The sequence below is a fragment of the Euprymna scolopes genome, chromosome 10 (assembly GCF_053919585.1).
Source record: "Euprymna scolopes isolate OS-2025 chromosome 10, ASM5391958v1, whole genome shotgun sequence".
NCBI classification, from domain to species: Eukaryota; Metazoa; Mollusca; class Cephalopoda; order Sepiida; family Sepiolidae; genus Euprymna; species Euprymna scolopes.
The window spans coordinates 125,102,680-125,116,689 of NC_136491.1; the positions used below are offsets into that span (position 1 = coordinate 125,102,680).

Below are 14,010 nucleotides of genomic sequence, written 5' to 3' on the forward strand. Positions count from 1 at the left end.
TAGTTTTGTGATAAAGGGATGTAACTCTTGTATCCACATTATTACGATGTAATTTCAGAACAATGTATTTTTATTTTATTTTTCTTATTTAAAAAATATTTTAATGGTATTTTTATTAATACTTAAAAAGATAATTTAATAGTATTTATTACGATTTTATTTTTGATATTTCGATACAAATTTCTACTGGACATAAAGAATACAATTCTCAAAGCTTTTTCAAGATATTTTTCATATTTTCAAGGATTTTTCAAGGTAATAATAGAAATAAGGATTTTTCAAGGCAACAGTCAAAATTCAACGACTTTTCAAGCCTGTGCAAACACTGTAACTAAAAATTTAGTCATATCTTTGAAAACATCATTTTGTAAAATTAATTTGAAAATATCAAAAAATCTAATAATGCTATAAAATATTAATTAAAATCACTTTTTCTGAAACTTTTGATGTAAGACACCTTTTTCAAAGATGATTGTTCTTTGGGTTTTTTTTCTTCATTTTGTTGGTGGTATTAACTGAGGGGTCAGCTCCTTGTGGAGAGAGAAAAGGATATGCCCTCAGAATTAATACCAGTTACAAAAAAAAAAATTCTTTAAAAAAGGTATCATATATCGAAAGTCTAAAAAAAAAATAAAGAAATAAAAAAGATTTTAATTATTTAATAAAATATTTTATGACATTATGGTTTTCTAACATTTAAAAAAAAATTTTTTTAATAGGATAACTAATTGCTTTAGTAATCTGAGAGAGAAACTTGTCAACCTTTTGAACTCCATAAAGAATTAAATGTACAATTTTAAATTTGGCTGACCACTAATATGAATTTAGAAACAGAACAATACATTATTATTATTATTATTATTATTATTATTATTATTATTTACTCACTAGAAGTTTTCATACAGGTCAACATCAAAGATTTCTCTTTGAGAAAAACCTGTGGTGTTCCCTGAAGTCTGAGTGACAAGTCTCTCCTGATTTCCAATACTTTCCACCTCTTGATAACACTTGCAATTATTATTATTATTATTATTATTATTATGTGCAGATTGTGTAATGAAAGAGAAGGAATCTTAGTGCACACTGTATCAGAATGTTCTATACTAGCCTAACAATATAAAAAATGGAGACAACAAAGTCGCTCAGGCAATACATTGAAATATATGCAAATTTTATGAAGTGAACCACAATGAAAAGTGGTATGAGCATAAACCAAAAATGGTACAGGAGAACGATAATGTCGAACTTCTTTGAGACATGTGCATACAAACCGATAAGGTCCTTGAACATTCCAAACCAGATTTAATCTTCCTAAACAAAAACAAGAGAACTTGCTTAATCATAGACATAACTTGCCCCTCTGCTATCAGAGTGCAGAAGAAAGAAAAAAAATTAATAAAAATAAATATCGAAAATGAGAATTAGACGATGAAAATGTAAAGAAGTCAAGGTGATTTCTGTTTAACTGAAACACTTTAATCTATATATATAAAAGCGAAAATGTATGTGTGTATGTATGTACGCTTTTCCTCGATGTCCACAAAAGGCTCCTTTCAGAGAAGCGCTTGCTCGGTTCACAACTTCTTAAAACTTTTTATATCATCTATAAATTGTAATATCTCAGAGTTACCCACGGAGCTCGCCTGTCTATTTAATTTTATTGACTTTCAAACGTTAATTATTCCACATTTCCCGCATCGGCACGTGTTACATTCGGTTTTCGGTATAAAAAAAGCGAAACTCGACTCTAATCACAGGCCGAAAGCCAGTTGTCTCAAGAGAGGTAAGTAACGTTTGTTCAATGTCGACTTCATCATATCAGACTGTAGCTTTTATTTCGCTCCTCCTAATAAACAGGGAGCGGGTTTTTAAAAACAAACAAACCGATTTATTCACCTCATTCAAAACTGTCCCACACAAAATGCTAACTGCTGAATACCTATCATCGTCACGTCAATCAAAAATGCGCACCTGTTTTTTTTCACACTTTACTATTTTCCAACTGCGCGTCGTGAAGGCTTCGTTTTTTTTTCACGGGTACCTGTTTAGTTTTTTTTCACATACCCCGAAAAACACCCGGGCAACGCCGGGTACCCCTCGCTAGTCTATATATATAAAAGCGAAAATGTATGTATGTATGTATGTATGTTTGTGTGTCTGCTAAAAACTTTCAACAGACGCGACGAAAATTCACAAACTCGGTATCATATCGAAGCCCCATCCTTCACTTAAAAAATATCGAAAAATTGGCCAAAAACGTTAACTTTTTCACCCCGAAATCGACAATTTTCGACAGGGGGGGGGGTCAACAAAAACGGGTTTCTTGTAACGATGACCGATTCTACGCATGCGTCAGATGATGTCATGACGTCGTGACCTGATTTACTTTAAATAGTTGAAAAACTGAACACATTTCATCTACGTCGCTTTAGCGCAGTTGATTAGCGTGTTTGTTCATTATCTAAACGTTTTGGGTTCGAATCGTGGTGTGAAATGTTTTTTTTTTTCGATTTTTTTAATTTAAATATTGAACCCTGTGTTATTTAAGCCATTTTTCACGTAACGTTCATTTTCCTGTATTTTTTTTTTACTTCGCTTATTCTTAGCGACACCCCAAAACACCCGGTTTTTTTTAATTTTAATATCGAAACAGGCTTATTTAAGCCATTTTTCACGTGTTCGTTTTTCTGTTTTCATCGTTCGTTTGCCTTACGTTAGATTTTTTTGTGTTTTTTTTAATGTTTTGATTACCCCCCCCTGCTTAATTAAAATGTTGAATGCTTACATCGTCATCATCGTCGTCGTCGTCGTAACACTCGATGACTTTCAAACATCTTTCACTAACTCATTCTGGCTGGCCGATTTTATTTTCAAACTTCGCCTCAGGGCTTCGGGTTCGATCCTATACCCCCCCCCCCCGGTTTCTTTTTTATTTAACACCACACACACCTACAAACACCCGGGCAACGCCGGGTACCCCTGCTAGTCATAATGAAAAGGCACTATAAATGACTTAAACAGATTATTGAGACAATTTCTTTTTCTAATTCTGCAAAAGGTTTTTCTCTTAGGAATGGCAAAAGTGTTAACGTACAGCTTGAAATCAAGGGAATTGATTAGTATTAAAAAAATATCCAACTAAAAAAATCCAAATGTTGAGACTACTATGAAATAATAACAATAATAAGCATCAGCTCTAGAAACAGTACTGAAAAACCTGAAAAAAAGACACAGAAATTGTATCAAAGGGAAGATTGAAACTATACAGCAGACGGTAATGATGAAAACAGCTGAAATCTGAAGTAAAACACTTGAATACGGAATACAACCCATATAAATTACAAATACTAACCAACCACATGGAGACCTACAACTGAAGTAAAACAAAAAGATGGCAGAAACACCACATGAACCAAAGGAAACTGCAGCTGCAAGAAATCTTATAAACTATCTATCCCTACATCTACCCCACATACCCCCAAAATGGCATCAACCCTGGCTAGTTCTACAAAAAATATCCGTGAATGATCAAAGATGATGGAAGGACAGAGGAGAGAAAACACTATTCTAATGAGGAAAAAGAGTGTTAAGACTTCAGGGAAGCTAATTGCTGTCCAAATTTCAATGAAGATCAATGGTGTTGCCAGCAGGAAATCAATGGTAAACGGCTGTTGCAATAATGCAAAGTCATTTGCAAAGGTTATTGAAAGAGGTGTGGAATACTGAAAGTTGTTGACCAAATTTCAGGAAACACCATCGGTTACTATCAGTAAGTAATCTCTGATAATGGCCTACGTGAGAACTCGTAGTGAGTACAATTAAAAATAAATAAAATTTAGTTTTCTTCCACTGCAAGAACTTAGACATCAGGGTCGAAAAGTGGGATTGAGAAGTCAGCGCCCAAGAGGAGGTGAACTCTGACCCGCAAAAAATGACTGGGCGCCCTGTCAGCATTCCCTGGTGAGAGAAGGCAAAGCCTGGGAGGGTAGACCTCCTAGAACTAAACTCCCACCGCAAAATCAACAGAGACCAGGTTATTACAGGAACAATCTAATCTCTGTTGATTTTGGGGGCCCAGGCTAAAAATTCCTATCCAGAATTAATAATAATTAGAATGCTTATTTTAGTAATATGAAATATACCCAATAATAGTAACAAGTTATTGTGTAATTATTTAAATAAAACAGAAAATTTGAAGATCATTACACGTTTTTAGCGTGATATTTTATTCTTGTTTGTTTAGAAACTGTGGAGTTTTAGCTCCAATGATGCCATTACAAGACAGAGTTGTGCATATTTCAAGTTCAAAATTGTATTCTATTTTTTCGTTTATCATTATACCAAGTTTGTAGAAAATGATTAAACCATCCAGTAACTATAGCTACCAATGGTAAAAAACTATAGAGCAACACATATTAATGTTACATTCGTGTACTCCTGTTCATTTCTTAATAAGCTCTTCAACACATACCATACGTAAGTTTTGTTACTATTTTTTTCTTTTTAATCTGAACATTTATAAAAATTGAAACAATGCCTAATTTTCTGAACAGATCATCAAATATTACATCGGCTATCAAGTGACCATTGTGTTAGAGAACACTCACAGGCTCTTATCCAGAGTTCCCTCTATATTAAAAAACAAAAATAAGGAAAAATCTGCATGATGTACGTAGTTGTGATGAAACAATATCATATTCCAAAAATCCCATAAATTGATCAAGTAGGTTTATTTTTAAATCAGAAAATCAAATTTTATGAGTATCCAAGAAGTGACTGCTTCACTTACCATTTTGAAAAAAAATATATCAAGAAATAAGGCGAGATAACTCAACAAAAATTCATATTAGATTCATGTTGTAATGCTTACGAATTCCCAATGATCGCTTAAAAATGGTTTTCTTTATAAAAATAAAACTACTTGATCAATTTATGTGATTTTTGGAATATGATATTTTCGTTTTGTCAAAGTATGTATATCAGAGATTTTTTTTAATTTTTGTTTTTAATATGAGGAAATTCTGGACAAGAACCCACTCACATTTTAATTAGAGTAGAAAATTCATTGAAATTAATTTTTAACGATACAAAAACAAAAAATGTCAACAGAAAAATGATTGCTGATTGGTGTGTGATGCATTACGTAATGGCGCTGAAAACATATTTTTGTTATTACAAAACAACGTTATGGAATAAAGTGCATTGTACAGAGACTCAAAAGTTCAATACCACCAGGTAATAATATGGTAAATTCTAGATTTTCAGGGGATGGTTCTAATCCTTATAGTTTTTGGATTAACATGATGTTTGAATGAAATTCACATCTTCCTAGGACAAAAGGTCAGAATTCAGCTGAAAATATCCCAACTCCTGGCTTTTTTAGAATAATCATATTCGCTTTAACATCTGTTTTACACGCTGGCATGTGTTGGATTAAGAAAAAACAAAAAACAAAATAAAACTAGATTCCTGACTTCAAAAATGCCAAGTCATTTGGAAAAAAAAAAGATTTTTTTGTCTTATTTTATAAAATATCTAAAAAAAGTTGTGAAGAAAAAAAAATCAGATAATGATTAGCTTAATTTGGAAAAAAGATAACAGAGTTGGACTATCGAATCATGATACTAATGATAGCATAATTTCATTAACAGCCACTTGAAAATATTTCAAGGACATATCTTGAAATGGTTTTCAAGCATGCTTAAGATTTATACGCCAGTACTTTTCAGTAGAATCTAGTTTATAAAGGGCACAATATTGCTGATTATGGAAGATGAAAGTCAGCAGTTGAGTTTTATTTTGTTGAATTTTACAGAATGACAAACGTTCGGATCATTTTATACCTGCAACATTTTTATAAATAATCAAAATCAACAAACATTAAATGATAGGAAACGAAGGGACGCACATGCGTTTTACAACAAATGCGTATTCACTGCACTTGGAGGTTATTGCTAGTAACCAATCAAGAAACAGTTCAATTAAATAAAAAGTCATATGATCTGGTCTTCATTCTTTCTATCACTGCTTTCCACGTGGGTGGTCATTGATCTGGCGTGTTGCATCGTTTAGTGGCTGTTTAACTCAGGTGAATAACTATTGTATGGAAACACAAAGAGATTTCTCAGCAGTTTTAAAGGTTCGATTAGAGATGGGGATTCGTTTACAAGGGATGAGACCAATAATTTATGCCTTTGAAAAGACCGGTTAAAATTAGTTCCTTATTACTTTTCTTACTTTTTTTTTACTTGAGAGTCACCACTTATCAAGGCCCAGAGGCCACTCGAGGATAAGGGTTAATGAATGTAAGGTGGTAGGATAGCAATCGCTAACAGTGTAAAATTTGATTATTTATGGGAATAGCTAAAAAAAAAAAAAAAAATTGTTTACATTGATTCCTAGCCAACATATAAGCGATATGTTCTTTTTAAATTTTTTGATGAAGACCAATTTTTTTTAAGGTATAAAAGTATGATGTTTTTAAACTTACATAATAATCTTCCCAAAGATGTAATCAAATTTTTCTATTCATAATTTGCACTAGCCATGCAAATAAACAGAGATTCAAACCAATTGTCAGGTACATCAATATTTTTCACTTTCCACGACGGACCAACCTCCTCGGGATAATACCACTAACAACAAAATGAAGAGGGAAAACAAAAACATTAAGTCTTTTATGAATATTCTGCTTTTACAATGAAAGTCTAAAAAGCAAGAACACAAAAAAAAAAATGATTTTCATCATTTAATAAAAAAATGATATAATACTAGCAGACTGACCAGCATTGCCCAGTCATAAAATACACTTAAATATGATATTTTGATTCATGCAGATTTCGTATTTATTATATTATATTGGACCCAATATATAGTAATGATTTTAAAAGTTTAAAAAATGACTTGTGGGCCATCACAGAGAATTGAAACCAAAACGTTTAGCTTACAACTTACTTTTTCCTTTGACGTTAATGCCTGAGCTATGAAGATATGTTTGCTGCAAGGCTAAAAATTAAAACATAAACCAATAACTATTATGTTCCACGTGCATATCCATAATGCCATCATTCGACCTTCACCTGGCAAATTCTTTTTTTTTAATTTTCACTTTTGCAGATTTTCCCTGTTTAAATTCAAATATAAAATTTTGCATGGGTTTAAATACTCCATATATTAAGTTTCATGTCTGTAGACCAAAAACTGAAAGAGGAGTTTGGTAAGCACAATGTTTTAAATAAATATATATATGCATACATAAATATATATAGAAAGAAGTTTGTGTTTACTATAACCTTAAATATTACACAAATATAAATCATGTAGAATATCTGCATGAATATAATTACACATAATAGTTGACTAAAGATGATCATCCCATAAGAAAACCAAAAATAAATAGGGAATTAATTAAAATGAATGTTTAAAAGAATGCGCAAATTAGCTAGATATTTTGCAGATGAATGTAATTTCACGATCCATATATAACAAAGTTGTATTTTCTTTTTAAGTAAATAGGTAAAAAGTGTTTTTAATATGAATATCAATAAACAAAAAAAAAATTGATATCAGTATAGATTGTTTAGCTTTCTAAATTTTCTAATTAAGCTCACATGATGTTTTCAAAGATGTTGATTAAATTTCTCTATTCAGATCCTTAACATTTGTTTTTTTTTTTTTTTAGAAGCTATCCCTTGTAACTACAAAATCAGTGCAGTCAGAATGTGTTTAATTGTGACTCGGGTTTGACATAGCATACAAATGAGATGGTTTTCTTTTCTCAAAAGATATGAGTGGGTTAAATGCATAAGTCCTATTTTTACTCTTGCTAGTGTGAATTCTTTTCTGTTTAGTTTTGTATTTTGTTACTGCTTTCTAATTTTTGGCATTAGTTAGTATAATTTATTGTTGATAAATTCATTAAGATCTTAAAGGACATATTAATACTTTAGTGTTGGGACGATTAATTGGAATAAGAAATCGAAAAAGAAAAATCAGAAAATTTTGGAGTATCGGAATTGGTATCAGAATCTGGAAAACTTATGATTCCAAAAACGATTATTTTAATATTTTTTACACTTAATTTTACACTACTGATACTAATGATAAAATAATAAATATTTGATATTAAACTATCGGTAAAATCCCCACAAATGTAATTTTACATTTGCAAAAAATATATACACATTATCAGATGTTTTTTTATGGTAATTAGAAAAAAATTAAATTAAATTTAAAAAAAAACAAAAAAAACTTTATAACAAAATATTTTAAGATTTGAAAAGAATCTGAATTGGGAATTTTGGACAGAATTGGTAACTGTATCAGAATCGTCCCATTACTAAATACAATACTATTCCAATGAAAAAATGGCAGTCAACACAAGAGAAAAGACCGTAATTCTGCATTGATCTACACCCAACTTTTACCATCTTGACACAGCTGGAACTGATCCAAGATTTCCCCACCCCGAAGTTACATCTTATCTTCTAACAACGGGCAAAAAAGAAAGAAATATACAACGAATTGGTAAAGAGAAAGAAAGCGTTTGATAGATTACATACATCTGAAGAAACAAAAACTTGCGGAAAGACAAAAAAAAAAAAAAAAAAAAAAAAAAAAAGTTCTTGTCCAGAATTCCTTCTATATTAAAAAACAAAAATAATAAAATCTCTATAATTTACGCACCCATGATGAAATAAAAATATCATATTCCAAAAATCACATAAATTGATGAAGTAGTTAAAGTTTTAAATAAGTCAAATGTTATGAGTATCCAAGGAGTGACCGTTTCGTCTGCCATTTTGGAAAAAAAAAAGTGGAGGAAGAATATTCAATAATAATTCAAAATTAGTAGTGAGATTTATGTTATAATGCCTACTAATTCTCATTAATAGCTTGAAAATGATTTTCTTGAAAAAATGCCATCACCCTCTACTAGGATGCGTGTGATAGTGCAATACTGTTTATAAACCTCTTTTCACTATTCTCATCAAGAAATGGACACAAAAGTTGAGTAACACTGATTTGTTCAACTTGGATAAAAAAAAAAAAAAAAAAAAAAAAAAAAATCATATTTTGGTAACCCACTATATAAAGAAACTTGTCTTTCATATTAATAATCAAAGCAATATTAATAAAGTTATAGATATTTCTAACTAATACAGTTTTTTTAACCCTAATCTTAAACTAAGTTTTAGATTTAGTTTGACAAAAAGTGGGTTTAGTTTAGTTGATATCGTGTAGAAGCAACAAGTTATATTTAAGTAAATATACGTGGCACGTTCCAAAAGTAATACCTTCTATTTTTTATTCTGGCCAAATGGATAAGAAGATTGCAAATTGCACTGTTGACTGGACTTATATGGTCTAAAAGTTACAGTTCTCCCTTGCAGATATTGATGGTGTGAGACTAAGAAAGCAATCCCAGCCATGGACGTGTGTCAAAAGCAAAGATTGAATTCCTGGCAAAAGTGCATTGAGAATAGTGGCGACCATGTAGAAAAATAAATTCTGAAGAACAAAAGGTTGCTCGTTTTAATGGTACCACTCCCGCCTTTGTGGCTCTTCAACGTTTTATGGAACTACCCTCATAACATTTTTTAAATTGTTCGTTGTTGATATTTTTGTAATTGTTTGTTACAAAAATTAAATTAAATGAACTTGTATTTCATTATAGATATTTTGTAATTGTTCTTTGAAAAAAAGATTATTTTATTTTGTTTTGTAATAAATGCATTGTACTTTTTAGGAATAGGCATCCAGTTTTTAATGTGGCGAAAATCCATCTCCCCAAATAAAGTATTTCAGTTGAGACAAAAATAAAAATTGCTGCAGTAACTGACCAAGAGAGAAAAGATCAAGCATAGTATCAGAGCAGATACAACACTTTAATCCTAATTCTACTTTAAAAAATAAAAAAGACAATGACAAAAAAGCCAAAGCTTTAAAATAATTGAAAATGGCAATCCTGCATATTAACTTACTCAAGCCAGAGTTAGTTGACGACTTAATCCAATTACATTTCACAATTTGTTTCATATCATTTTCGCACATTATTTGATAAAAAATACTGCTTTTAAAGATAATAAATATGATTATTCGTAAATTGTTTTGTTTTTATATATATTTATTCATTATTTCTATGAAAATATGTTTGTAAATAAACATATTTGAAAAGAAAAAAAGAAAACTTGCAAATAAACATTTATTTGAAAAAAAAAATCAGTTTACAAATATTCTTTGTCTTTTTAAGACAATATTGAACTCAAACAAAAAAGTCTTGGAACATAATTAGGCGGTGGGGTGGGGGTGGGTGACCAACTTAACTAACACTACCTATTTCCTATGACGTGTCATGACGTAGACAACGGGCAATGTGATAGCTGAGAAGATATCTAGGTTTTAAATAAGAGCAAACAAATTTAATTATATTTTTTGTTTTACAAAAAAATAATGGAAAGTTTTTAAATAACCGGGGTGAATTAATCTAATTTTCTTTCTTTGACATTTGCTAACTTCTACAAAACTGCATGTGTGAAGGAAGAAATGTGCTCAGCATTCTTGGCATTCAGACAAATAGAGATAGGGCATGGCAATGTTCCTTTTAGTACTAAAAATGTGTCAAGTTTTTTTTTTGTTTGTTTTTTGAGTGACTTTGCGTATGTTGAAAAAAGAAATACTGAGATGAATAGGGCCATCAATCTGAAGGGTTGAAAAGTCAATGTAAAGAGAAGCATTAAGTTTTTTTTCTTTTTTTGATCTGCACATGTATATTAGATGAATCTAATCGATAATTGCATGCATTTGTTTACGATAAAATGTCATGTTAAAGATCAGCATCAATGCCACAATAAAAGTATAATTTCAGTAATTATAGAAGAAACTGGACTCATGAAAAAGAATTTCAAAAACTACCTGACAAATATACCCGGTAAAACAAGTGCAAGAGAGATTCAAACAATTGCACTTAAAGGGACGGTCAGAATCTTAAAAAGATCTCTCGGCTGGAATATATAAGATAGCAGGCGAATGTTTGACATCCCCAGCTTGAACAAGCTGATAAGAAAATGAGGAAAAAAGAAAGAAAAAAAAAATAAGCACCAAACACTGACTGGGAAAAACTAAGTATGGAGAAGATAGAGATATATACATATTGTTAATTTTTGTAACAAAGAAGGTGAAATAATGTTAGTGTGTGTGTGTGTGTGTGTGTGTGTGTGTGTGTGTGTGTGTGTGTGTGTGTGTGTGTGTGTGTGTGTGTTATTCGCTTCAATGAAAAAGAAAAACATGTTTTTGTGTGTATATATAAATGTTAAAACAAACTTGCTTGTTTGTTTGTTTTTATTAAGATTGCTTTACAAAAATAAAACAGATAATCACATAGTAACTTCTCATGACACTTTCTTTTATTTTTTACTTAAACTTAAAAATTATTGAACAGTTTTAACGAATGCGTTTATAAATATATATAAAACCAAAAAGACATTGAATACTTCGGAAAACGTTATTTACAAATAGCTTAACTCGTAGGTTAATACGCCATTTTGAATATAATGTTAGGTGATCGTTTAATTTAATCAATCATTCTGAAAAACGATTAAAAGTAGTATGAAATGAAAACTGCACTGATGAAATAAAACTATTTTGGTATTCGTTTATTCCATAAATACATTCAGAACGCCAGATAGAATGTAAACAAAATTGAGGGAGCGTTTATTATTTATTGAACAAATCTTGTGCATTATAGGAAGCTGTATCACAATATAATTGTATAAATTTAAAAAAAGAAATAAATAAACGGTGACTTATAAGGAATTAACCTAGTGCCAATGAGTTGCATGTGAGTAGTAAATGGATAGAGAGTAGAACTCTTTGCAACTTTCTTCATGGAAATACGCCATTGAGAGAAGCAGTTTATTCAGAATAAATGTAATAATTTATAAAAACGTTTTGCAAGTGTGTAAGTGCTGAGAGTGAAAGATTTGTTTAGGAAGTGTTTTCCTTTTTGTTTATGGAACGTCCAAGACAAGGTGTGAAGCCACTTAATGTAAGGAGTTAACAAGAACGAAAGATCATTATCTCAGATACCTATTGACTTTAGTCTTGAAAAGACCAAGGTAGGGAGAAAACATTCAGCAGAAGGAGAGTTCTACAAGCCCAAAGTTCTTGGAAAGAAGCTATTAGAATAGGAAGCTGCATCACAATGAGGTGTCAAAACAGCAAATTGATGGAGACCAACAAGTCAAACGAGCTGGAAAAAAAGATCAGGGAATAGATCAGAAAATTCTGAATAGTATTGATAGAAAAGACTGGGACGAGCAACATCACGTAAAAAAAAAAAAAAAAAAAAAAAAAAAAAAAAGAATAGGGCAAATTACATTGCATATACGTTTCTACACCTTATCCAATGTGACAAATATTCACTAGCCCAAATATGACAACAATACTTCATACATGATTTGATAGATTTGTATACATACGCACATATATATATATATATGATGATTGCAACGTCTTGTCAGACGAGTGCCACTCCCTCATGAACCCAAAAATGGCTTCTTTTTTTTTTTTTTTTTTTAAGTCCTACCGGTGAATTCACACGCTCAAGCAGGCATGATTCTAAAGACGGTCATTGAGATCAATTATTACATGCTTACAGCATTTCAAGCCTACACGTCACAACTTTTCCATCGCCACAGGACCATTTTTATAGACAAATGCCTGAGGGAGTATCTATACACAGATGATGTCACAGAGTCTTAGCTTTGTACGACAGCTAAGTCTATATCTCCTTTCAAAATGTTGAGATCCAGCAACAAACAAGAGCAAGATAACCAGCAACAAGTTAAACTGCAGACCAGCTTAATGCGGGTACTGGTCTCCCACTTTATGTTTTTTAAATCAGAGATTTGCTTCTCCTAGAAAGGTTGCCTTCACCATGGTTTATGGAAGCGCTCTCCACCCCAATACACACATACACACACGATGCTAGTTGGCCGTTGACCCTGAAAAAGGGTTCATTCACCCTTTGGAAGGTCTTGTTTTTAATCCTTCAGGGAGACTAGCTACCCTCCTCACCAAACGAGTCTGGTGGGGGTACCAGTTTAGTCGCCGGTGACCCAACCATGAGGCAGGTAGTACTGGGTTACATGGTACCAGTAGCATATGACATGACCTGACATATCATATATAATATTCTGCTTCACCAGAAACATTTTTATGCTAATTTTAAAAAAAGATTTCAGCTTTATTAACAATACATGTGTACAATTGTTTCGGCCCATTACTAATATTTTATATACAGTAATTCTTCGCCTATATGCTTTTTTTATTATTCTTATAGCAGTGGAGGCACTCCTCAGCACAAAATAAACATAAAAAAACTAAAATGAGTCACATTGATCTATAGATAGTTCCTCTCATCGACAGTCTAATACATTATAAATTTCGAAAGATTTATTATTCTTTAAATAGTCTCATCACATATGTGCCATATACGTTTTGATTATCCAATATAATAATAATAAAAAAAACATATAAGCAGAGAACTACTATACATAATAATATCAGTAATTGGCCGAAACAATTGTATACTTAATAAAACTGAAACCTTTTTTGAACTGAGTATAAAAATGTGTGTGTTCCTGTTAAAGCGGTATGTTATCAAAAGTATTTATAGCTCTGGTATTGCACTATCTAGCTACCTAAATGAACTGTTATTAATATCTATATTTGAATAAAAAGATTGGAAACATTTTATTTTAATGGTATATATATATATATATATATATATATATATATATATATATATATATATATATATATTATATAAATCCAGGCAAGATTTGTATCCATATCTTAAAATCCAGATAACCTTTGCTGTGTTTATAAAATAGTGTTTGAATAAAAAAGAGCTATTTATATCAGTGTGTGTGTGTGTGTGTGTGTGTGTGTGTGTGTGTGTGAAAATAAAACATGATTTCTTTAAATAGTCTTATTTTTTCCTAATTT

The 14,010-nt window shown here is 31.0% G+C and overlaps 1 protein-coding gene across 6 annotated transcripts in view; it reads right to left on the reverse strand.

Moving 5' to 3' along the window:
- LOC145286266 (uncharacterized) overlaps positions 1-14,010 on the reverse strand; it is a 281,380-nt gene that overhangs the window by 172,188 nt on the left and 95,182 nt on the right. Inside the window, exon 1 of one of the 6 annotated variants that reach the window (XM_080135101.1) lies at positions 6,491-6,635. The exons of the other annotated variants lie outside the window; for them this stretch is intronic. Coding sequence (XP_079991227.1) covers positions 6,491-6,492 — 2 coding nt within the window. The 5' untranslated portion in view covers positions 6,493-6,635. Of the gene's footprint in view, positions 1-6,490; positions 6,636-14,010 lie in introns of those variants that run through there. 6 annotated transcript variants of the gene reach the window in all.